The sequence below is a fragment of the Notothenia rossii genome (genome assembly GCF_949606895.1).
Source record: "Notothenia rossii genome assembly, chromosome: 6".
Lineage (NCBI taxonomy): Eukaryota > Metazoa > Chordata > Actinopteri > Perciformes > Nototheniidae > Notothenia > Notothenia rossii.
This window is the reverse complement of record NC_136909.1, coordinates 86,705,847-86,730,618: the sequence shown is the minus strand read 5'-3', so window position 1 is coordinate 86,730,618 and position 24,772 is coordinate 86,705,847. Positions and strand designations below refer to the sequence as shown.

General features: G+C 40.8%; 1 protein-coding gene and 1 long non-coding RNA gene across 2 annotated transcripts in view; one reads left to right on the top strand and one right to left on the bottom strand.

Annotated features, from left to right (window-relative positions):
• On the bottom strand, window positions 1-23,007 carry LOC307044258 (high-affinity choline transporter 1-like). Its single transcript, XM_079689346.1, has 5 exons — window positions 22,720-23,007; window positions 21,463-21,576; window positions 9,376-9,531; window positions 5,784-5,932; window positions 1-497 (listed from the first exon to the last, which is right to left on the bottom strand). The coding sequence occupies exons 1-5, from the start codon at window positions 22,988-22,990 to the stop codon at window positions 345-347; spliced, it is 843 nt and encodes a 280-aa protein (XP_079545472.1). The 5' UTR covers window positions 22,991-23,007; the 3' UTR covers window positions 1-344.
• LOC307044290 overlaps window positions 22,932-24,772 on the top strand; it is an 8,319-nt gene continuing 6,478 nt past the window's right edge. Inside the window, exons 1-2 of the long non-coding RNA XR_013809598.1 lie at window positions 22,932-23,047; window positions 23,337-23,451. This is a non-coding gene — a long non-coding RNA (uncharacterized lncRNA). The remainder of the gene's footprint in view (window positions 23,048-23,336; window positions 23,452-24,772) is intronic.

The following is a 24,772-nucleotide window of genomic DNA, read 5'->3' as shown; positions in this document are numbered from 1 at the left end:
ACCTTTAGCTTAGCGGTGCTGACGTGAAGTCATGTGACCGTGCTGTAGTTCCTTTATAGCCCAATATTAGCCGCCTTTAGCTTAGCGGTGGTGACGTGAAGTCATGTGACCGTGATGTAGTTCCTTTATAGCGATATTATATGTGGATATTATCCAGCTGAATAAAACATGTAGGTATCATAAATGTTTGTTTTCCATAAAGATTATTTTCTGCAATACACTGATATCTAACAGAAAAATCCCATAGCTCTCTTCAAGGTAGTCCTTTTGTTACTAAATTCCGGTTTGGTCTACCTAAAATACATCCTCCCTGCACCCCTCTGATGACTCTTCCATGAAAAGCCTTATCTTACCAGAAGTAGAAAGTTATCGATCCACATCCAGGCTCTGTCGGCCTCCAGACTTCCTACCCACGGGTTCTGGAAGGTGTAGTTGTAGGCGGTCTTTGTGATATCTGTGACTGCCGGACCCGTCAGAGCGAAGGGGACGCACAGCCACTGAGGAGACAGAAATAATCACATCATCAAGTCAAGTCAAACTTTAATGTATAGCCCAATATAAAAAAGTTGGCTTTACAGATTAAGGCAAGGTAAGGCACGTTTATTTATATAGCACCTTTCAACACAAGGCAATTCAAAGTGCTTTACAAAAATGAAAGACATTAAACAAATGTGTATCCGTTTTATTGTGTTGCACTGTTGGAGGAGCCTGTGACCTACGATTTTAATTGACATATCTACACTGTAGCTATGTACAAATACAATAAAAGCCTTGAATCTTGAATCTATAAAATGGCATTTTCATTTAAAAGCAAAGATAATAAAACATGAATAACACAGGTGCATGAATAAAAGTCACAGTGCAGTGTGAGATGTGAATAGTTCAATTAAAAGCAGTGGCAAAAAGAAAAGAGGACCTGAGAGATCTGGATGGTTCATCATTTAGCAGGAGGTCAGAAATGTGTTTTGGGCCTAAACCTTTCAGGGCTTTAGAAACCAGCAGCAACATTTTGAAATCAATTCTTTGACACACAGGAAGCCAATAAACTCCCCTGTTCTTGATTTCGCTTCTTTCTCGGTCTCTGAAGTCTTGCACTCAATTGATCCTTAAAAGTCTGCAGGGCCAGACGGCCTCGATCCTTTCTTTTTAAAGATTGCAGCTCAGATTATAGCTCAACCAGTAACTGACATTTTGTATCTCTCCTTGTCCACTCACACACTGCCAGCTGTGTGGACTCCTCTTGAAAGCTGGTGATCCCACTGAGTTGAATAACTATCGTCCTATCTCAAATCTTTCTGTGTTATCAGAGATTCTTGAGTCCCTAGTTTCTACTCAGCTAAAGCTCTTTTTAAATTCACACAACATCCTTAACCCTATGCAATCTGGATTCAGAATCAAAGCACAGTACTGTGACTGCCAGTCTGAAAGTCTTCGACGATATTAAGGCTGCTTTGGATACACAATCTGTTTGTGTTGCAGTGTTTATTGACCTAGCCAAAGCATGTTATGTTGGTGTTTCGATTCGGTCATAATGCCATTTGCTGGTTTCAGAGTTATCTAACCGACCGTAATCAATGCGTCAGATTGGGTAGCACTGTCTCTGACCCTGTCACCTTGGAGAAGGGAGTTCCACAGGGCTCTATTTTGGGGCCCTTGCTCTTTTTATTATATGTAAACAATATGTGTAATCAGATGCAAATTTCTACCTATCATATGTATGCTGATGACACTATTGTATACTCATGTGCTCCTTCTCTGGATATGGCCGTTTCCAATTCAAAATCTGATTTTATCCCGCTGCAGCATGCGCTTCTTGATTCTAAACTGCTATTGAACAGTAAGAAAACCAAAGCAATGCTCTTTGCTCCCAAGTCAGCGTCCTCTTGCCTCTCCATTGACACCCTTGATGGCGTTTCCGTTGAGTTTGTCGAAACATACAAATATCTGGGCTTTTGGTTGGACAGAAATCTAAACTTTAAACACCACATTGAAGTTCTAACTAAGAAATTGAAATTCACTCTTGGCTTCCTTTATAGATTTAAATGTTGTTTTTCAACTTCATCCCGTAAAAGGTTGGTCTCTGGCTTATTCCTGTCCCAGCTGGACTACGGTGATGCAATCTACAGATTTGCCTGTCCCACTGTTATGGCCAAACTTGACCCACTCTACCATGCTGCACTGCCATATATATCAGAAAGCTTACACATCTTCCGGCGCAGACTAAAAACTCAAACTCTTTCGACTCCACTTCGAGCAATAAAATTACTAACAAAGCACTTACATACTAATAAAGCACTGGCTTATCTAAAGCCAGTTGAGTAGCACTTGAAATGTTTTGGTTCTATGAAACCTGATGTACTTTTATGATTCTGTTTTTCTTCTAGTTTGTATCTTCTTGGTCGAATGCACTTATTAAAAGTTGCTTTGAGGCTGGGAAAAGGACTCTTTTTTATTATGGTCCTTGATCTTGGAATGACCTTCAATCAAGCGTCAAACTGAGGCCACCAGCTGCTCTTGCAGTCATAAGTAGTGGGCCTTTCTTACTGTCCTAATGTGCACAATGTAGTGACTGCTTTTCGTCTTTTTGTTTGCTTAGTGGTGTTCTCTGTATTTTATATGTCTGTGTTATGTGTAATAATGTGTAACGTTGCTGCCTTCTTGGCCAGGCCAGCATTGTAGATTAGATTTTATCTCAATGCTTTTATCTGGTTAAATAAAAGTGAAATCAAAAATAAAATAAAAGTGTAAAGACTTCAGAACTGGAGTGATGTATATGATGGAGTTATAGCAACATGAGAAGAAAAACATAGTGTGTAGAATAACAAATAGAAAAAAAAAAAAAATGAAATACAAAAAAAAAAAAAAAAATACATAAAACCTTCAAATGAATACCATGAAATGCCAGCTCTAACTGAAGGCTTTGTTAACAATGTAGGTCTTGTTGAAAGACCCTCATGTAAGACCACAACTTAAATGAATATGGCTTTTTAATAAAATATGTGTACTTTTATTTAACCCAGAGGCAATTGGGTCTATTTGTTTTACCAAAAAAATGGAATGTGATCATGCTGTAGTTGCAGATTACTTGCATTGAAGTGTGCACATTGCACTATAATATAAAGCAGGTTTATTGCAATATACACAGTGGTTTATTTGTCTGAATAAGCTCTTCGTTCTGCACAGTTTAAGAGGGTTTGGCTGCCCATGGTGAAGTGAAGTTAATATTAAAATAACATAGCTATTTCTTCTTCACTCGATTCACCCAAATGGTTTATTTATTGACTTGTACTTTAGTGTTTGGGAACACAGCTGGCGTCTATGGAAGCATGCATAATGCAGATGATGGTACCTGCAGAGGATGCCAGTCTGGTCTAATGTAGCGTTAACACATAAACACATATGAATTCCCCCACACAAACACACACACACACACACACACACACACACACACACACACACACACACATACACACACACTCACACTCACACTCACACACACACACACACACACACACACACACACACACACACACACACACACACACACACACACACACACACACACACACACACACACACACACACACACACACACACACACACACACACACACACACACACACACACACAGCCAGACAGGCACCCACACGTTAGTATCCAAACTGAGCCATCTAAGAGTTTTCTTGAGATAATGGCTAAACAACAAAGAGATTTACTTCAAAATAACACCGTTTCAGATGATTGAAACCCTCCTTTAAAGCTATAAAAATAGCAAAAATGCAGAGTTTAAAACAAAAAGAGTGAAGCTGCTTACATAAAGAGAATATGAAATAAACATTTTGCCGTGGGATAATGGGATAATACTTTGTTATAACCTTCCACAACTGCAGGAAAGTGGAGAAGTGAAGTGACTCAGTAAATCCTTATTATCCCGAAGAATTTACCCAAAGTTGGCTGACATAATCCTCCATAAGCTACAGCTCATACCAGACCAAGTAAGGCTGTGTCAGCAGAACCACAGTGTTAAAGAGAACAGGGATCCGTGTTAACGCAGGGTTCTCATGCATGTGCATCGAAACTCTGAGTCTAACACCATGTTTAACCGCATCCTATTGGGACAGAGTTGTTGTAAGTTTGACAATGTACTGTCACACGAGCCCTAAAACCTGATAGTAAGTCAGCAGTTTACTACTTCCTGTTCCCTAGTCTGGAATTCAATGTTTTTTTTATGTCTTTTTGGTTGGTAGCGTGAAATAAGGTCTGTGGTTAACACAAGCTGAAGAGAGATTTATTCAACGACATCAAATACGTCAGTAAATAACCCACTGGTGAATTAAAGTGTCATAATGAGACGACTCAACTAAGTGCTGTAGTTCCTTTATAGCCCACCACTAGCAACCTTTAGCTTATCGGTGGCGACGTGAAGCCATGTGACCGGCCACGCTGTAGTTCCTTTATAGCCCACCACTAGCAACCTTTAGCTTAGCGGTGGTGACTTGAAGTCATGTGACCGTGCTGTAGTTCCTTTATAGCCCACCACTAGCAACCTTTAGCTTAGCGGTGGTGACTTGAAGTCATGTGACCGTGCTGTAGTTCCTTTATAGCCCACCACTAGCAACCTTTAGCTTAGCGGTGGTGACTTGAAGTCATGTGACCGTGCTGTAGTTCCTTTATAGCCCACCACTAGCAACCTTTAGCTTAGCGGTGGTGACGTGAAGTCATGTGACCGTGCTGTAGTTCCTTTATAGCCCAACATTAGCCTCCTTTAGCTTAGCGGTGGTGACGTGAAGTCATGTGACCGTGCTGTAGTTCCTTTATAGCCCAACATTAGCCTCCTTTAGCTTAGCGGTGGTGACGTGAAGTCATGTGACCGTGCTGTAGTTCCTTTCTAGCCCAACATTAGCTGCCTTTAGCTTAGCGGTGGTGACGTGAAGTCATGTGACCGTGCTGTAGTTGCTTCGTAGCCCAACATTAGCAACCTTAAGCTTAGCGGTGGTGATGCTAACAGTAAGTAACTAAACTGAAAACCATAAAACCAGAAGTGTCGTAAATCATAACAAAAACGTACAAATAAAACAATCATTAACAGTCTTTTTCAACTAGAAATAAATGCAAACAACATATCTAAAGAAACCATTTGAAAATAACTTCAATGCAGAACATTTAATATGTTATCCAAGCTTAGCATAGCAGGTGGACAGCTTCGATCTTTCCAAAGTTTAAAAATACACCTACTGTACAAACACCTCCAGAGCTCCTCCATTAACACGTGTCTCTTTTAATCTGCCCACAAATAGAAATGTAAAAATGAAGGCTTGCGGTTTGACGGGTAGTTGAGTGCTGTCACTCTTTCCTGGTGAGCAACAGGACATGCAAATATACAGTAATGTTGGTAAAGAAGTACACAAAACCCCGCCTAAAACCTCAAATTGATGTTTTTAGGTTTTCTGTACAGACAAGCGAGACACAAGATGTTAATTACAGGGTTCTAAAACTCTTTTGGGACCATTTCTAAACTTTAAACAGCTTAAATATCTGTTTCCTTCTTCCCCCCGTCTTTATGCTGAATTTGGCTTCCAGCTATAGCTCTGGATTTAACACACTGACTGGTTTCTATGTATTCATCATGTCCTCAAATGTTGATCATGCTTCCCATGAACGGAGCAGCATGTTGCAAAAATACTTAATACAAACTCCTCGTACGTGTAAACCTACCTGGTGATAAATCTGATTCTGATTCGGACAATAAAACCTTTGAATGTGATATGTGAGCAGGAACTCACCAGGCTGATGAAGATGAGGACGAGCTGGATGATGTCGGTGTACGCCACAGAGTACAGCCCCCCCATCAGGGTGTAGGTAATCGCCACGGCAGCAGAGATCCAGATGCTCACGGTGTACGACAAGTTCAGGATCACACTCATGGTGACACCTGGAAAACACACACACTTTGGTGTTCATACACTGACTTCAGAGACTTGTGTGTTGATTATAACAGCGATATATCACCAAAACTATTCATTTTCGACTAGCTTTGACTTTAGATTAGATTAGATTGAATGATTCCACAATGGGAAACTGCAGCATGTTTAGAAGGCATTGCACATGAGTTTAAAATATGATAAAATACAAAATAAATAACATAATAAACATATTTAAAATTAAAATAATTAACTTAATTAATAACATAATAGATACATATTTTTTGAATACATTTAATAATAAAAATAAAATACAAACAATTATGTTTTTCTGGGTCTCTGGGTAGAACATCATTCAACCAAGTTATTCTACATCCTTGATAGAATGCCCTGGCCGTTGCACTGAATGATAGCGTACGTTTGGACTAACGTGACCCCCAAAATAACAGTGCCAGAGACTGGCGACCCCCTGTCGACGGGGGGGGGGGCCTAGTGAATTAATTTCAGTTTTCCGCACTCTCGCGGGAATATCTCCGCAATGGAGCGAGCTTAAGTTTCACTTTCGATTGCATGATATAGCCCAGCGCAACACCCCCGTCAAGCATGTTGCCACTTGTTTGTACCATTTTCAGCCGATTTGTAATCTGTTCTAGAAAAACGATATGTTTTTTAGGATTTCAAGAAGCATATAGAACAAACAATGGATGTATTTTATGAACATTTACGTTTTTTTATTTTTGTTTTGTAGACAGACCATGCAGACCTCAGAGAGTTAAAGTTGGGCCTGCGACCATAGTTTTATTGTATTTTGTTTTGAAAATCCACAGCGGAGGTTTGTATTTTGCATATATCTCTCAGTAGCTAACAATCTGTGAGTCTGTTGGCTCGGACATAAACTCGTGTTTAAAATAATACTACATAATAAATGTAGTCTACATTTCATAATAAGAGGTGTCAAACCCGAGAGGATTTTAAATCGCATTTGAACTAAATGCTTATACAATCTGTAGTTGTATTTGTATTGTTGATTTAATTTGTGAACGAGGCGATATAGAGAAGGTTAAACTGTCATTATCAGGCTGTAATTTGTTATATACTGTTGGAATGGGTAAGCAGGCCTATTGTTTTTGGATATTTGTGGAGTTGGGTGGTCCATGAGTGTTTTTTATTGGTTAAGGTGTCCTTGGTATGAAAAAGTTTGAGAAACACTGCACTAGTGGATTGTCATTGGCATTTCTTTTAATACATTTCTATTTTTTTTTTTTTTCATTTTTATTTTGTAATCATCTCGCGACCCCCACTCGGGAACCCCTGTTCTAGAAGGCCCGCTAGTTCACTGGCTCGAGGCAGAGGATCTAGAATGCGACGAAGCAATTCATATGAAGTTTTATTGCTTTTAACGTTGAAATGGCGACAGGTGAAGATGATGTTGTTCAGGAATTGTTGTGAGTACCCTTTTCAAGACGGACATTATAATGGCGGGGGGGGGGGGGAAACGGCGGCGGCGGCGGCGGGGGGTGCGTGTGTGTGTACAGAAGGTCCAGTTGTGATAGACACGGTTCGTCACTGGCACACATACATATGCTGTTAAACGCGGCCACATTTACTCAAATTCATCAATAATCTCCTGAGTCAACGTACAATTAGTAATAATATATATATTTTCTTTCTAAGTGTATGGAGCCAGAAGGATAAGCTTAACCCAAGAAGAAAACCTGCTTTTGTATTCGCCAGTTGGGCAGAAAGACAGCTGTGTTGTTCACAGGTGAGTTAGCATGCTGTTAGAGGAGTATTTAAAACATGAGAGCAATCTTGATTTCTACAAAGGATTTTAAGGCCAAGCGATTCTTACCTTAAGCTTATCCTTGTTTAAATAGTTTGCTAAGGGAAGTTTTTTCTCTTGAAGTTTACACCCTCCAGTCTTTTAAATGATATAGTCTCTTATCAATTCATCCGATAAACTCACTGCTTGCTTTCTTGTAACAGGAGGTTCTTAAAGGGGCCGTATCCTTCTCATGTTCAGGTGCCTCTACTTTAAAGAGTCCTCTCCTGCTGATTTTCAGGTGATCAGTATGTAGTGTCTCTACTTTAAAGAGTCCTCTCCTGCTGATTTTCAGGTGATCAGTATGTAGTGTCTCTACTTTAAAGAGTCCTCTCCTGCTGATTTTCAGGTGATCAGTATGTAGTGTCTCTACTTTAAAGAGTCCTCTCCTGCTGATGTTCAGGTTTATATCAGTATGTAGTGTCTCTACTTTAAAGAGTCCTCTCCTGCTGATGTTCAGGTGTATATCAGTATGTAGTGTCTCTACTTTAAAGAGTCCTCTCCTGCTGATGTTCAGGTGTATATCAGTATGTAGTGTCTCTACTTTAAAGAGTCCTCTCCTGCTGATTTTCAGGTGATCAGTATGTAGTGTCTCTACTTTAAAGAGTCCTCTCCTGCTGATGTTCAGGTTTATATCAGTATGTAGTGTCTCTACTTTAAAGAGTCCTCTCCTGCTGATGTTCAGGTGTATATCAGTATGTAGTGTCTCTACTTTAAAGAGTCCTCTCCTGCTGATGTTCAGGTGTATATCAGTATGTAGTGTCTCTACTTTAAAGAGTCCTCTCCTGCTGATGTTCAGGTGTATATCAGTATGTAGTGTCTCTACTTTAAAGAGTCCTCTCCTGCTGATGTTCAGGTGTATATCAGTATGTAGTGTCTCTACTTTAAAGAGTCCTCTCCTGCTGATGTTCAGGTGTATATCAGTATGTAATGTCTCTACTTTAAAGAGTCCTCTCCTGCTGATGTTCAGGTGTATATCAGTATGTAGTGTCTCTACTTTAAAGAGTCCTCTCCAGCTGATGTTCAGGTGTATATCAGTATGTAGTGTCTCTACTTTAAAGAGTCCTCTCCTGCTGATGTTCAGGTGTATATCAGTATGTAGTGTCTCTACTTTAAAGAGTCCTCTCCTGCTGATGTTCAGGTGTATATCAGTATGTAGTGTCTCTACTTTAAAGAGTCCTCTCCAGCTGATGTTCAGGTGTATATCAGTATGTAGTGTCTCTACTTTAAAGAGTCCTCTCCAGCTGATTTTCAGGTGTATATCAGTATGTAGTGTCTCTACTTTAAATAGTCCCGTTTCAAGTATGATAAGGCCTCTTTAATATCTGTTAATTTATTGAAAAGTGTGATATTTAACAGCATGATTGTGTTTATTCCTCACGTCTTGCAGCCCTGACTCGCTATTTTATTATGAGGAAGCCTTTTGTTTATACGCCGCCACATCACCGCGGTGTGATTTAAGATCCCGTCTCAAGCCATGATGGAGTTATTTCAGACCTTGCATACAATTAGACGAAGGCTTGTGTTTCACTCAACACGCTGGCAGAGAGCGGCAATCAACAGCTGCTCCGCTGCCAGGGTCAACATCACCAGTATCAAATGCATCACGCCCACACACAGAAACATTCTTACCTAATCCTATGAGTGTTCCTGTTACCCACATAATCTCTGATATGAGCGAAGCCAGAGACAGAGCGGCCGTCGGTACTTTTCCATATTTGATCTGGAACGGGTCCATCATGGTCACGTATTTATTGTCTCTCATCGGCTCGGCGAAGAACAGGCCACCTGAGGAAAGGACAAAGACACAAAAGACACATTCAGATGTAGAATAAAGAAGTCTGTTCTAAGTGAGGTGGGAAGTAGTGGAGTACAAATACTTTGTTACTGTACTTAAGCACATATTTCTGGTATCAGTACTTTACTCCACTTCTTATTTTTCTGACGTTTACGTTTTACTTCTTACATGTTGAACTCAAATACCTGTACTTTCTACTTCTTACATGTTGAACTCAAATACCTGTACTTTCTACTTCTTACATGTTGAACACAAATACCTGTACTTTCTACTTCTTACATGTTGAACTCAAATACCTGTACTTTCTACTTCTTACATGTTGAACTCAAATACCTGTACTTTCTACTTCTTACATGTTGAACACAAATACCTGTACTTTCTACTTCTTACATGTTGAACTCAAATACCTGTACTTTCTACTTCTTACATGTTGAACCCAATTACCTGTACTTTCTACTTCTCACATGTTGAACACAAATACCTGTACTTTCTACTTCTCTCATTTTCCAAACAGGCTGGTTCCTTTAGTCTGAATGTGTGTTTGGTGGCTTGATCATTATTATTTAGAGTCATTGCGTGCCTATTGATTTGAACACGATCCGTGTATCCATCATTTCCTGGTCTTCTCTAAAGAAGAGGGACCAATGAAACGTTGTCATTTTGCCGTTGGTCACCATGGAAACATTCATTAGCTAACAATGACATTATTGTTCTATTAATATAAAGGGAGGTCAGGTACTCTTTAAAACAGCTGCTAGTTATGGGTACTTTTTACTGAAGTACATTTCAAAGCCTCTTTACTTTGACTTGAGTAAAGAAGTTTAGTCAGTACTTCTACTTTCACCAGAGTATTTTTAAACACGAGTATCTGTATTTCTACTTGAGTAAAGGATGGGTGTACTTCTACTTGAGTAAAGGATGTGTGTACTGCAGCCATGTCTGGATCTGAGTATGAACACTTAATATCAGACGTTCTTTATAAGTCCCACAGCGGGGACATTTGCAGTGTGACAGCTCTCCACTTTGAATATAGTATTTCTCATATTTCAATAGATTTTACAGAGCTCAAGTTCTCACATAAGTATATTTGACTACTTTGAAGCAGATGTGTTCCTCTGTAGTTGCCTTTGAAATTCGATGCCCAACGATTAAAGGGCTGCAGGAACATCTTTAGGTTTAGGAAAGCATATAAAAATAGCGCAATTAGACAGCAGGGTATGGTCTAAACCGGTAACAGGAGCGCTGCTATTTACACTACGAGGTAAACAATAAATAAAACAAAATCACCTGATACTTTCACAGCTTGACGGACAGAAGAGTGTTATCATGGCTGGAGCTGTGCATATTTAAATAAGTATATACATATACCAGCTATGCCCTCTTACTCTCTGCGTGTGCCCTCATACCAAAATGCAGATGTTCCCCTGTAAAATGTGAAAGTGATGCCAGAAAACAATATTTCTGTTTGTCAAAAACGGTATAATTACTCCAGAAATATGAAAATGGTGTCAAATAGAGCGTCAGACAGCTTTGTTTTTACGGAGCTCCGAGCTCATAAATATATATTTTGTGTAAAGATTGTCGTTTTTTTTCATTTGTTACAACACTCTTAAAACTGTTTTATTAAAATAGCTTTTATAAAAGTACTATTTTTATTTATTGATGCTTCCTATTCTTCTTTCTTTATCTTGGTACGCACCATTTATACCAAAGCAAACTCCTCGTATGTGTACTTAGTAATAAAACTGATTCTGATTGGGTAGTGGTACAGCAGGTAAAAAAGCAAAGCAACGATAAGAAAGAAGGAAAGCACACATTAGTAATAAGATAAAGACAAATAAGTGCAAAACAATGGCTGAAAAATGCTATTTAAAATGGACGTAAATAAGATATTAAAGCAATGTAACCTGATGTAACTGTCAGGGATCTTGTTACAGGTAATGCTTGACTCCCACAGCCTTGTTATGTGTCATTAAAATGTCTTCAAGGCAACATCCAGCTTCAAATGACTCCCCAGAATTCTAACTTTAAGCAACCCTTTTTAATTTCCTGTTAAGATATTCCTTCTTTTCCATTTAATTCCCCCTGAGGAGTTTCACAGGAAGCATTTAGCGGAGGCGGTTAGCCACTCAGACGCTGATGCATCGGTCTCGTGATCTCCTCTGATGGTAAGTTATGACCTAAATAAGGAAACGCATTACACACACGGTGAATAACAGCGCCTCATGCTCTCCCTTTCCCCTTTTATTTCATAAAGCAGTAAATAGCTTCTTATAATAGCTCCAAACCCTATAGCTATAAAACGCATTTACTGCCTATGCAATCAGAGAAAGAGCAGCGTCACTGAGTGCACATTTCAGCGCAGGGTTAATAGGATAAATCTCTTTCCTTTTTTTTCCTCATGTGACTTTCATGTGGAGGAGGAATGCTGCTTTCCTTCGGCTAATCTCCAGACTTGTGTAGCGACGCTGGGTTTCCATTGATAAGATATCACGAAACCTGTTTTCACAAGAAATCCTCCATCCTGTTGTTACTGTACACCTAACACTGCTTTGTGAAGCATTCCAGGAGGAACGAAGGCTTTATTTCATGTTTTAGGGGAAATAGAGAGTTCTCCCCTGCTGATGTTCAGGTTCAATCAGTATGTAGTGTCTCTACTTTAAAGAGTCCTCTCCTGCTGATGTTCAGGTTCAATCAGTATGTAGTGTCTCTACTTTAAAGAGTCCTCTCCTGCTGATGTTCAGTTTCAATCAGTATGTAGTGTCTCTACTTTAAAGAGTTCTCTCCTGCTAACGTTCAGGTTCAATCAGTATGTAGTGTCTCTACTTTAAAGAGTCCTCTCCTGCTGATGTTCAGGTGTATATCAGTATGTAGTGTCTCTACTTTAAAGAGTCCTCTCCTGCTGATGTTCAGGTGTAGATCAGTATGTAGTGTCTCTACTTTAAAGAGTCCTCTCCTGCTGATGTTCAGGTTCAATCAGTATGTAGTGTCTCTAATTTAAAAAGTCCTCTCCTGCTGATGTTCAGGTGTATATCAGTATGTAGTGTCTCTACTTTAAAGAGTCCTCTCCTGCTGATGTTCAGGTTCAATCAGTATGTAGTGTCTCTACTTTAAAGAGTCCTCTCCTGCTGATGTTCAGGTTCAATCAGTATGTAGTGTCTCTACTTTAAAGAGTCCTCTCCTGCTGATGTTCAGGTTCAATCAGTATGTAGTGTCTCTACTTTAAAGAGTCCTCTCCTGCTGATGTTCAGGTTCAATCAGTATGTCGTGTCTCTACTTTAAAGAGTCCTTTCCTGCTGATGTTCAGGTGTATATCAGTTTGTCGTGTCTCTACTTTAAAGAGTCCTCTCCTGCTGATGTTCAGGTGTATATCAGTATGTAGTGTCTCTACTTTAAAGAGTCCTCTCCTGCTGATGTTCAGGTGTATATCAGTATGTAGTGTCTCTACTTTAAAGAGTCCTCTCCTGCTGATGTTCAGGTGTATATCAGTATGTAGTGTCTCTACTTTAAAGAGTCCTCTCCTGCTGATGTTCAGGTGTATATCAGTATGTAGTGTCTCTACTTTAAAGAGTCCACTCCTGATGATTTTCAGGTGTATATCAGTATGTAGTGTCTCTACTTTAAAGAGTCCTCTCCTGCTGATGTTCAGGTGTATATCAGTATGTAGTGTCTCTACTTTAAAGAGTCCTCTCCCTCTGATGTTCAAGTGTAGATCAGTATGTAGTGTCTCTACTTTAAAGAGTCCTCTCCTGCTGATGTTCAGGTGTATATCAGTATGTAGTGTCTCTACTTTAAAGAGTCCTCTCCTGCTGATGTTCAGGTATATATCAGTATGTAGTGTCTCTACTTTAAAGAGTTCTCTCCTGCTGATGTTCAGGTGTATATCAGTATGTAGTGTCTCTACTTTAAAGAGTCCTCTCCTGCTGATGTTCAGGTTCAATCAGTATGTAGTGTCTCTACTTTAAAGAGTCCTCTCCTGCTGATGTTCAGGTGTATATCAGTATGTAGTGTCTCTACTTTAAAGAGTCCTCTCCTGCTGATGTTCAGGTGTATATCAGTATGTAGTGTCTCTACTTTAAAGAGTCCTCTCCTGCTGATGTTCAAGTGTATATCAGTATGTAGTGTCTCTACTTTAAAGAGTTCTCTCCTGCTGATGTTCAGGTTCAATCAGTATGTAGTGTCTCTACTTTAAAGAGTCCTCTCCTGCTGATGTTCAGGTGTATATCAGTATGTAGTGTCTCTACTTTAAAGAGTTCTCTCCTGCTGATGTGCAGGTGTATATCAGTATGTAGTGTCTCTACTTTAAAGAGTTCTCTCCTGCTGATGTGCAGGTGTATATCAGTATGTAGTGTCTCTACTTTAAAGAGTTCTCTCCTGCTGATGTGCAGGTGTATATCAGTATGTAGTGTCTCTACTTTAAAGAGTTCTCTCTTGCTGATGTTCAGGTTCAATCAGTATGTAGTGTCTCTACTTTAAAGAGTCGTCTCCTGCTGATGTTCAAGTGTATATCAGTATGTAGTGTCTCTACTTTAAAGAGTTCTCTCCTGCTGATGTGCAGGTGTATAGGAGCGTGAGTGTTAAACAGTGATGTCGGGAAGTTTGGGATTTGTAGCCTTCGCAGACCATTTGCATTCACAAAAACAATACATAAACACACAACAGGAAAGGGAAAAGCCCCCAAAAAGCACAACAGGGCCTCTTTAATAAGTGGTTTCCTACATTTCCCAGGAGACCTTTCAGCAGTTCCCAGGAACTCTGTAAGCATGACAGTAGTCCCGATTGTCCTTTAGATAACACTGCCTGCACAGTCCAATAACAAAAGGGGATTAAAACGACTGTACTGCGATCAGGATGTACTACCTAAACATGAACAACAAGAACATGTTATTTATTATATATTAACCCTTTTAACAATGACTGAAAGCCTGCCAGGGTTCAGCTGTTACAGCAAAGACCAGCCAACTGTGACCAGCCTGAGATGTGCTGAATCTCCACAGTACAGAAAATAAACCCTTTTTATTTAAGGAAGAATGTAACATTAGAAGTCAGTGTGGGAGTAGAAGTGTTCTGCAGTGGTGGAAAGCAGGGAAGTACATTTATTCCAGTATGATTGTGTAATTTCTTTGAGTATTTTTAATGTATGTTTCTCAAAAGCTTTACTCCACTACATTTTAAAGGCAATATTGTACTTGTTACTCCATGTATCTGACACCTTTAGTTACTCTACAGCAGTGGTCGGCAACCTTTTTGATATGAAGTGCCATTTTAAAAAATTGTTATCAGCGTGCCAACGATCGAGAATTATCAACGGGGGGGGGTTGAGGAGCTTGACGCTCATGAACTATCAGCAGGAGGGCGGGGGAGCCTTGCTGCGGGGAAGCAGTGTGTGGACCTGTCAGCGCAACTTATGATGCCGAATTTAACAAATACATTTAAATAATTGGTTTAAACGGCATAATAATAAGGACGATCGTCCGTTCTGTGATTCTCCAGAGCACACATGCTATGATATTAGGGTCATGCAGAGTGAGATGAGATCGCTGTCCCTTTAAGAGAGCGAGAGAGAGAGAGAGAGAGAGAGAGAGAGGGGTGTGGCTTGTGCATGTGTGTTTGTGGATTGTAGAGCGACAGTGAGGGAACGTGTGTATGTTTCTGGAAGTGAAACGAGGAAGCAGAAAAACAGAGGTCTGTGATGTATTTTGTGAAACAGAAGAACAGCTAAATAAATGCAACGGCCTCCCAAGAAGAGCTCGCCTCTCTCCAGTCATTTAAGCTAAAGTGGGTTATTGAACCTGAAGCTTGTTGCTTCTGCCCTCCTCGACTACGGTCTGGGAGCCGACAGGAAAGTTCAACACACAGATGGCCAGTCCGCCCCTTTGTAGCATATTATTTCGATGAGAGATGAGCAGATCGCCACTGGGCTTTCAACTAAATACACAGCCACGCAAAAACTGCAGCATTTGTACAGCTCCTTATGGGTACTGCAATTAGTGAAGTGCTTTCCTCCGTGGTGAAACGATCAGCACTGCACCACGGAGGAAAGCGGCAGAAAGTCACCTGGAGTTAAAGAGAGCGGGGCTGCGTTGCGTGCATGGCTTCCTTCTGCAGGTAACGGGGAGACGCGCTCTGGCAGCGGTCTCGTTCAGGATCCGAAAATACAATTTCAATATTTTGCACACTTATTCCACTTATTCCTAGTGTGCCACTGGTTACGGTGCCGCGTGCCAGGGGTTGACGACCCCTGCTCTACAGGTACAGAGTAATACATAAACATTGGCAAATGATTACAGGTTAAAATATCCATATATGCTAGGCTATTTTGCACAGCATGTACTCCTAAATCAGTACTTTAAGTATATTTTGATACCAATTATTATGTACTTAAAGGTCCCATGTCATAGCCATTTCCACTGATCATAATTCCATTGTTGAGGTCTACTAGAATAGATTGATATTGTGCAATTTTCCAAAATCACATTGGTTTCTCATACAGCATCTCTGTAAACTACGTGTATTCACTGAATTTCACTCTCAGCCCCCCCCCCCTCCCTGTGAGCACAGTGTGCTCTGATTGGTCGGGACGTTGTGAATCGCGCTGAGCTCCGTGGAGGTGTGGTTTCCTTGCTTAGCGAAACACAGCCAAACTCATCCTGAGCACACACAAAATCACAGCCTAAGTAAAAACAATAAGTGTGGCTTGATATTGAGTAAGAGAAAGGTTGATAAACGCTGTGAGAATGGGTCTGCAGAGAGAATGGGTCTGCAGAGAGAATGGGTCTGCAGAGAGAATGGGTCTGCAGAGAGAATGGGTCTGCAGTGAGAATGGGTCTGCAGAGAGAATGGGTCTGCAGAGAGAATGGGTCTGCAGAGAGAATGGGTCTGCAGAGAGAATTTCGCCGCGATCCCAACTGTCTGTTATCAGCCTGCAGCCAGGGAGGAGAGATCAGCAGAGCTGCATGCACTGAGTGTGTGTGTGAGGAAGTCCGTGGATTGGTCAATTTGGACCAATCATCGGGGGCTTAACGTAACGGCTCCGCGGACGTAACGTAACGGCTCCACGGATTGGTCCATTTGGTTCCGGGTAACGCATGACATCATGCGGTACCCGGAAGAATCAATGGACAGTGACGTATCTCCAACGAGACGTTTTGGGGAGGTATTTTCTGTGTTAGAGTTTTACTCGCTACAGGGTGTACTTTGAGGGGTTTGACTCTGCAGACCGTTTACATGCATAAAAACCTTCATAGCACACAAGGGGACGGGTAATAACCAGAAAAGCATGACATGGGACCTATAAGTGAGATTTTGTTTGCAAGACCTTTACTTGTTACAAACTACTTAAAAATGTGGTATACCTTTACTTCACTACATTTTAAAAGGCAATATTGCACTTTTTACTACAAGTATCTGACAGCTTTAGTTACTCTACAGGTACAGACGAATAAATAAACATTGACATGTGATTACAGGTTTAAATATCCAGCTGCAATATATAAAGTAATCAAAAATAGCTCCACCTTTACCAGCTTATCAAAATCCCCTCATGTTATATATGATATAAGCAAGGCTATTTTGCATAACATCAAGGTTTTTCTTTCTATTATTGTTGACTTATCTTGTGTGTTTTCCATCTCCAGACCACGTTGTTGAAGGTTGGTTTTATAGCTGAACCTGAGGGCAGACATTTCCCTACGGGATGCAAACTCTCTCTTATTTGCAAGTGCAGGTAAAACCTATTTTACATATTAAAAGGTTTCTATATGACAAGGAAGCATCCACATTTACAAGATGTGTTGTTCTCAGAGTTATAATCCTTATCTTACCAAATAATACCACATTTCTTCCAAAGTGTCCCGTGTAGAGGAGAGAGAGGAATATTTAGAGTGTCTTGTTGGACTTGACCCCCATTAAGGAAAGATCGGCGGTATTCCCGACTTGAGTTATGCTTCCGACAGAAGACATTATTCCCAGAGGTCACTTTTCAGGAAATGGAACGGTCATTTAAAGAGGACACATTCTGCTCATGTTCAGAGTTCATATCAGTATGTAGTGTCTCTACTTTAAAGAGTTCTCTCCTGTTGATGTTCAGGTGTATATCAGTATGTAGTTTCTCTACTTTAAAGAGTTCTCTCCTGCTGATGTTCAGGTGTATATCAGTATGTAGTGTCTCTACTTTAAAGAGTCCTCTCCTGCTGATGTTCAGTTGTATATCAGTATGTAGCGTCTCTACTTTAAAGAGTTCTCTCCTGCTGATGTTCAGGTGTATATCAGTATGTAGTGTCTCTACTTTAAAGAGTCCTCTCCTGCTGATGTTCAGGTGTATATCAGTATGTAGTGTCTCTACTTTAAAGAGTCCTCTCCTGCTGATGTTCAGGTGTATATCAGTTTGTAGTGTCTCTACTTTAAAGAGTCCTTTCCTGCTGATGTTCAGGTGTATATCAGTATGTAGTGTCTCTACTTTAAAGAGTCCTCTCCTGCTGATGTTCAGGTGTATATCAGTATGTAGTGTCTCTACTTTAAAGAGTCCTCTCCTGCTGATGTTCAGGTGTATATCAGTATGTAGTGTCTCTACTTTAAAGAGTCCTCTCCTACTGATGTTCAGGTGTATATCAGTATGTAGTATATCTACTTTAAAGAGTCCTCTCCTGCTGATGTTCAGGTGTATATCAGTATGTAGTGTCTCTACTTTAAAGAGTCCTCTCCTGCTGATGTTCAGGTGTATATCAGTATGTAGTGTCTCTACTTTAAAGAGTTCTCTCCTACTGATGTTCAGGTGTATATCAGTATGTAGTGTTCACCATTTACATGCTCCCCCTCAGCCAGATCATCCGACATCGTGGACTCGATTTCCACTGTTATGCTGATGATACCCAATTATATCTCAGCACCACTCCATCCTCCCAGCTCTCCCCCTCAGTCTCTTATTAACTGCCTGCATGACATCAAAGCATGGATGTCGTCCAACTATCTCAAACTAAACAGCAGGAAAACAGAGCTCATGGTTGTGGCACCCAAGGCGAGGCTCCGGAAGGTTGGTGACTTCATCCTCGAGGTTGACGGCTGCTCCATCTCCCCGTCTCCTGAAGCCCGCAACCTGGGTGTCATCCTCGACTCCACTCTTTCCTTCCACTCCCACATCAAGTCTGTGACCAAATCGGCCTTTCTCCATCTAATGAACATTGCCAGACTCCGACCGTCACTCTCGGAGTCGGCTGCAGAAACCCTAGTTCATGCTTTCGTCACTTCCTGCTTGGACTACTGCAATGGTGTCCTGTTTGGGGTCCCCACACAAACCCTGGACAGGCTCCGGCATGTTCAAAACTGTGCTGCTAGGGTACTCACACATACTAATCCGTGGCAGCCCATCACTCCCACCCTCATCCACCTCCACTGGCTGCCGGTCAAGTCCTGCATATCCTACAAAGTCCTCCTCCTCACCTACAAGTCCCTCCATGCCCTTGCCCCCCAGTACTTATCGGACATCCTTCACCCACATGCCCCACCCCGGAACCTGCGGTCTTCAGACTCCGGCCTGCTTACCACCCTCCGCACCAAACTGCAAACTTTCGGGGACAGAGCCTTCAGTGTGGCAGCCCCCACCCTCCGGAACGCTCTCCCTGCGGAGATCCGCAACATCCCCACGCTTGACGCCTTCAAAAGGGCCCTCAAGTCCCAACTGTTGGCTAAGGCCTTTGGCCCCTAATCTATTTGTTGTTTTGTCTGTCTGACTGGTTATCTGACTGCCTTTTTTATGTTATGTTTATTTTGTCCTGTTCTTCTGTAAAGCGACCTTGGGTCTCAAGGTGCCAAGCAATTATCATTATTATAGTGTCTCTACTTTAAAAAGTCCTCTCCTGCTGATATGCAGGTGTATATCAGTATGTAGTGTCTCTACTTTAAAAAGTCCTCTCCTGCTGATGTTCAGGTGTATATCAGTATGTAGTGTCTCTACTTTAAAGAGTCCTCTCCTGCTGATGTTCAGGTGTATATCAGTATGTAGTGTTTCTACTTTAAAGAGTCCTCTCCTGCTGATATTCAGGTGTATATCAGTATGTAGTGTCTCTACTTTAAAAAGTCCTCTCCTGCTGATATTCAGGTGTATATCAGTATGTAGTGTTTCTACTTTAAAGAGTCCTCTCCTGCTGATGTTCAGGTGTATATCAGTATGTAGTGTCTACTTTAAAGAGTCCTCTCCTGCTGATGTTCAGGTGTATATCAGTATGTAGTGTCTACTTTAAAGAGTCCTCTCCTGCTGATGTTCAGGTGTATATCAGTATGTAGTGTCTCTACTTTAAAGAGTCCTCTCCTGCTGATGTTCAGGTGTATATCAGTATGTAGTGTCTCTACTTTAAAGAGTCCTCTCCTGCTGATGTTCAGGTGTATATCAGTATGTAGTGTCTACTTAAAAGAGTCCTCTCCTGCTGATGTTCAGGTGTATATCAGTATGTAGTGTTTCTACTTTAAAGAGTCCTCTCCTGCTGATATTCAGGTGTATATCAGTATGTAGTGTCTCTACTTTAAAAAGTCCTCTCCTGCTGATATTCAGGTGTATATCAGTATGTAGTGTTTCTACTTTAAAGAGTCCTCTCCTGCTGATGTTCAGGTATATATCAGTATGTAGTGTCTACTTTAAAGAGTCCTCTCCTGCTGATGTTCAGGTGTATATCAGTATGTAGTGTCTACTTTAAAGAGTCCTCTCCTGCTGATGTTCAGGTGTATATCAGTATGTAGTGTCTCTACTTTAAAGAGTCCTCTCCTGCTGATTTTCAGGTGTATATCAGTATGTAGTGTCTCTACTTTAAAGAGTCCTCTCCTGCTGATGTTCAGGTGTATATCAGTATGTAGTGTCTACTTAAAAGAGTCCTCTCCTGCTGATGTTCAGGTGTATATCAGTATGTAGTGTCTACTTTAAAGAGTCCTCTCCTGCTGATGTTCAGGTGTATATCAGTATGTAGTGTCTCTACTTTAAAGAGTCCTCTCCTGTTGATGTTCAGGTGTATATCAGTATGTAGTGTCTCTACTTTAAAGAGTCCTCTCCTGCTGATGTTCAGGTGTATATCAGTATGTAGTGTCTCTACTTTAAAGAGTCCTCTCCTGCTGATGTTCAGGTGTATATCAGTATGTAGTGTCTCTAGCTCACCACCCTCTGTCTGAAACCAGAGCCCAGTCTGCTCTTAACTGGCCGGCTTTGTTGTCATTGGTCAGCCGCTTAGATAGGTCCCGCCCCTTAGCCTATCACGTACAATGTGTTGGAGTGCTAGCCAGGAGTGTGAGTGTTCGTAGTGAAGTCACAATGTCCTGTAACTTGGGGATTTTACCCTTTGCAGACCATTTACATGCACAGAAACCTTTATAACACACTACAGGAAAGGGAAACCCCCCCAAAAAGATGAATACGCCCTCTTTGAACCAACAGCTGCTGTATCTTTTTCCCTGATAACCACAGCGCACCCTCACAACGTTTATATTTCTACCCAGCGAGATGCGAAATGCGAGATAAGGATCCCAGAATAACCTCTTATCCGTTCTGTGTGATGAGCCACTGGTTTCCTCCTCACACTGTAACAGGGAAATGAAGTGGAGTATACATACTTTGTTACTGTACTTAAGTAAATTGTTCTGGTATCAGTACTTTACTCCACTACTTGTGTGTGTGTGTGTGTGTGTGTGTGTGTGTGTGTGTGTGTGTGTGTGTGTGTGTGTGTGTGTGTGTGTGTGTGTGTGTGTGTGTGTGTGTGTGTGTGTGTGTGTGTGTGTGTGTGTGTGTGTGTGTGTGTGTGTGTGTGTGTGTGTGTGTGTGTGTGTGTGTGTGTGTGTGTGTGTGTGTGTGTGTGTGTGTGTGTGTGTAATGAGCTCCACAGCCTCGCGGACACGGGGCACTGGTTTCCTCCTCACACTGCAACAGGACAATGAAGGCTCACCTATGACGAAGCACATGGTGGCAGCGACGGGCATCACGGCCCAGATGAGTCCCATCGAGGGGTTATAGACGGCCTCGGCTGTGCCCACGATGAAGCCTCCTCCGACCCACGTAGCTGTTTTGAACACAAACACAGTCACATACGGGCAGAAAACACACCCAGGACGATACTGTGTTCATGTAACCTGAGAACAGGAACCCTGCAGTCTAGTGTAGCTCAGGTGATTGCATCGAAATGGGAATTTACTGTAAATGTAATGAGCAATTACTTTAATACAACCCGTCATGGCAGCTAGTGATTTGTGAGGGGAGCAGGCAACACGTCATGGATTAAAAAATACATTAACACATATATTTCCTCTTTAATTTCACACTGACTTAGCTACATTCACTTCCTGGTATTCAACCCATTTATTTAAAACAATATAATAATAATTGACTGTAAATGTAATGACTGTAAAACCATCCATCATGGCAGCTAGTGGTTTGTGAGGGGAGCAGGCATTATTACACAACACATCATGCATTAAAAAATACGTTAAAACATATATTTCCTTCTTTTATTTCACACTGACTTAGCTTGTTTAAGCTACATTCACTTCCTGGTATTCAAACCATTTATTTAAAAATAATATAATAATAATTCACTGTACATGTAATGGCTTTAAACCCACCCATCGTAGCAGCTATTGAGAGGCAATATTGCTCAACATGCTACTGTCATGCGTGAGAAAAAATGCAATACAAAATCTGTTTCCTCTTTTATTCCACCCTGACTCGGCTCGAATAAACTACATTAACTTCCTGCTTTTCAGACACGTTTCGTTCGTTCCAATATAATCCAAAAAAGGCATTTGTATCTAAGCCTCGGTTTCACACTGTGTTTCGTTAAGATGAATAACCCACCTATAATAAAGATGGAGCATGCCATGCGCTCTGTATGTTCTATTGGATTAATCCACATTTACCCTCAACAGGGGGGGGGGGGGGGGGGGGTGCTGAACAATGGGAATCACAGTATCGCCATATGCTGTATTTCAATATATTATAACAGCGCAATTTGTATTTAATGTATCGACGTATTCATGTGTCTTTGTCTTTTTTTACGAATCGCACATACAAAGGGGAAATCCCCGTATGTGTATTTTCTAATAAAAAACGATTTTGATATAGGCAGATGGAATAAAGGCGAAGAATCATCGTTTTTTTGTTGCGTTTCTCATCCAAAAAGCGTGCGTTTTTTCCTCCCGGTACTCGCCTGTCATGGTGAAGATGCCGACAACCAGGTTGATGCCCCGGTTCCCCAGCAGAGCCATCTCCGTTTTATCCCCCGTGCCCTTCTTGGCCTCCCGTTTGGACTTGAAGGAAGCCCAGATCCCGATGCCGAGCACCAGCAGGTAGAAGAACATCATGACGGCCACGCCGGGGATGTTGACAGCCATGGTGAGGCTGCAGGATGCCGACTGAAAGAGAGCTGTGCTGCGTGAGGAGGAAACAACACATCCCTCACTCCACCCCCACGAGCGCATTTCCTCCCCTCTTCGTGCTCGGTGGCGCGCGGTACTGCAGCAGTGTCACCCGTCAAGGTGAAACACCCACACACACACACACACACACACACACACACACACACACACACACACACACACACACACACACACACTTTTTATTTATGTACTAATATGTATATATTTGTATTTGCATGTGGTTGGCATACAGTATATTTTGTGACATGTATTGTTGACATTTATGTATAGTGTTGATTTTTGTTGTGCTCCGTTATAACCCCTTGTGCGGAATGTTTTAGCAATACTATGCTTAAAATATGGTCACGCCAATAAATCCCCTTTGTATTGGATTGGATTGCGAAACCAGAATCCGGAGGGTGACGTCACGGACACTACCGTCCATGTATGTCTATGCAACAGTCTACCAGTGAAACACAACCGAGCACCGGGAGAGAGTTGCGTAATGAGTGAGGAAGGAGGGGGTGAGTGTACAATGTGTGATAGATGGGGAAGAGTATTATATTCAAAAAGAAAGTACTACTCCAGGATCAGTGTGGAGCAGATGTTGGTTTATTTTGTACAGTTAATTTATAATAGGGACATTTACAAAGATGCAAAAGGTATTGTAAATAAGGAAGAATTAAAGAAGTAAATATTAACCATTAAGAAAATACAATCAGTATGTCTACCTGTAATAATCCATGGGGTAGAGTATTTTATAAAGAAAGTACCACTCCACTATGGACGCAGAATTTGTGTTTTTTGTACACTGAATTCATAATAGGGACATTACATATTGATTTGTTTTAAAGTGGGCTGACTCCAAACCACATTTTGACCAAGAAGTAAAACAATATAGCAGCACTATTTAAAACATTATGGATAAAAAGGTAATCCAAACTAATAATAGATATTTAATCTGATATATCAAACTGTATTTTCGTATGACTTTATATGCGGAGGAAGTACATTTACTCAGGTAACGTACTTGAGTATTTCCATCTGCAGAATAGTAGTGACTTTTACTGTCACTACTTTCACTATATTTTGATGATAATACTTTTCTACTTTTACTTGAGGAACATTTTGAATGCAGGACTTTTACTGTAACAGAGTATTCCTACACTCTGGTACTTCTACTTTTACTCAAGTACAAGATCTGAGTACTTCTTCTTTTACTGAAGTACAAGATCTGAGTACTTCTACTTTTACTCAAGTACAAGATCTGAGTACTTCTACTTTTACTCAAGTACAAGATCTGAGTACTTCTACTTTTACTCAAGTACAAGACCTGAGTACTTCTACTTTTACTCAAGTACAAGATCTGAGTACTCCTACTTTTACTCAAGTACAAGATCTGAGTACTTCTACTTTTACTCAAGTACAAGATCTGAGTATTTCTACTTTTACTCAAGTACAAGATCTGAGTACTTCTACTTTTACTCAAGTACAAGATCTGAGTACTTCTTCTTTTACTCAAGTACAAGATCTGAGTACTTCTACTTTTACTCAAGTACAAGATCTGAGTATTTCTACTTTTACTCAAGTACAATATCTGAGTACTTCTACTTTTACTAAGTACAAGATCTGAGTATTTCTACTTTTACTCAAGTACAAGATCTGAGTACTTCTAATTTTACTCAAGTATAAGATCTGAGTACTTCTTCTTTTACTCAAGTACAAGATCTGAGTACTTCTACTTTTACTCAAGTACAAGATCTGAGTATTTCTACTTTTACTCAAGTACAAGATCTGAGTACTTCTAATTTTACTCAAGTATAAGATCTGAGTACTTCTTCTTTT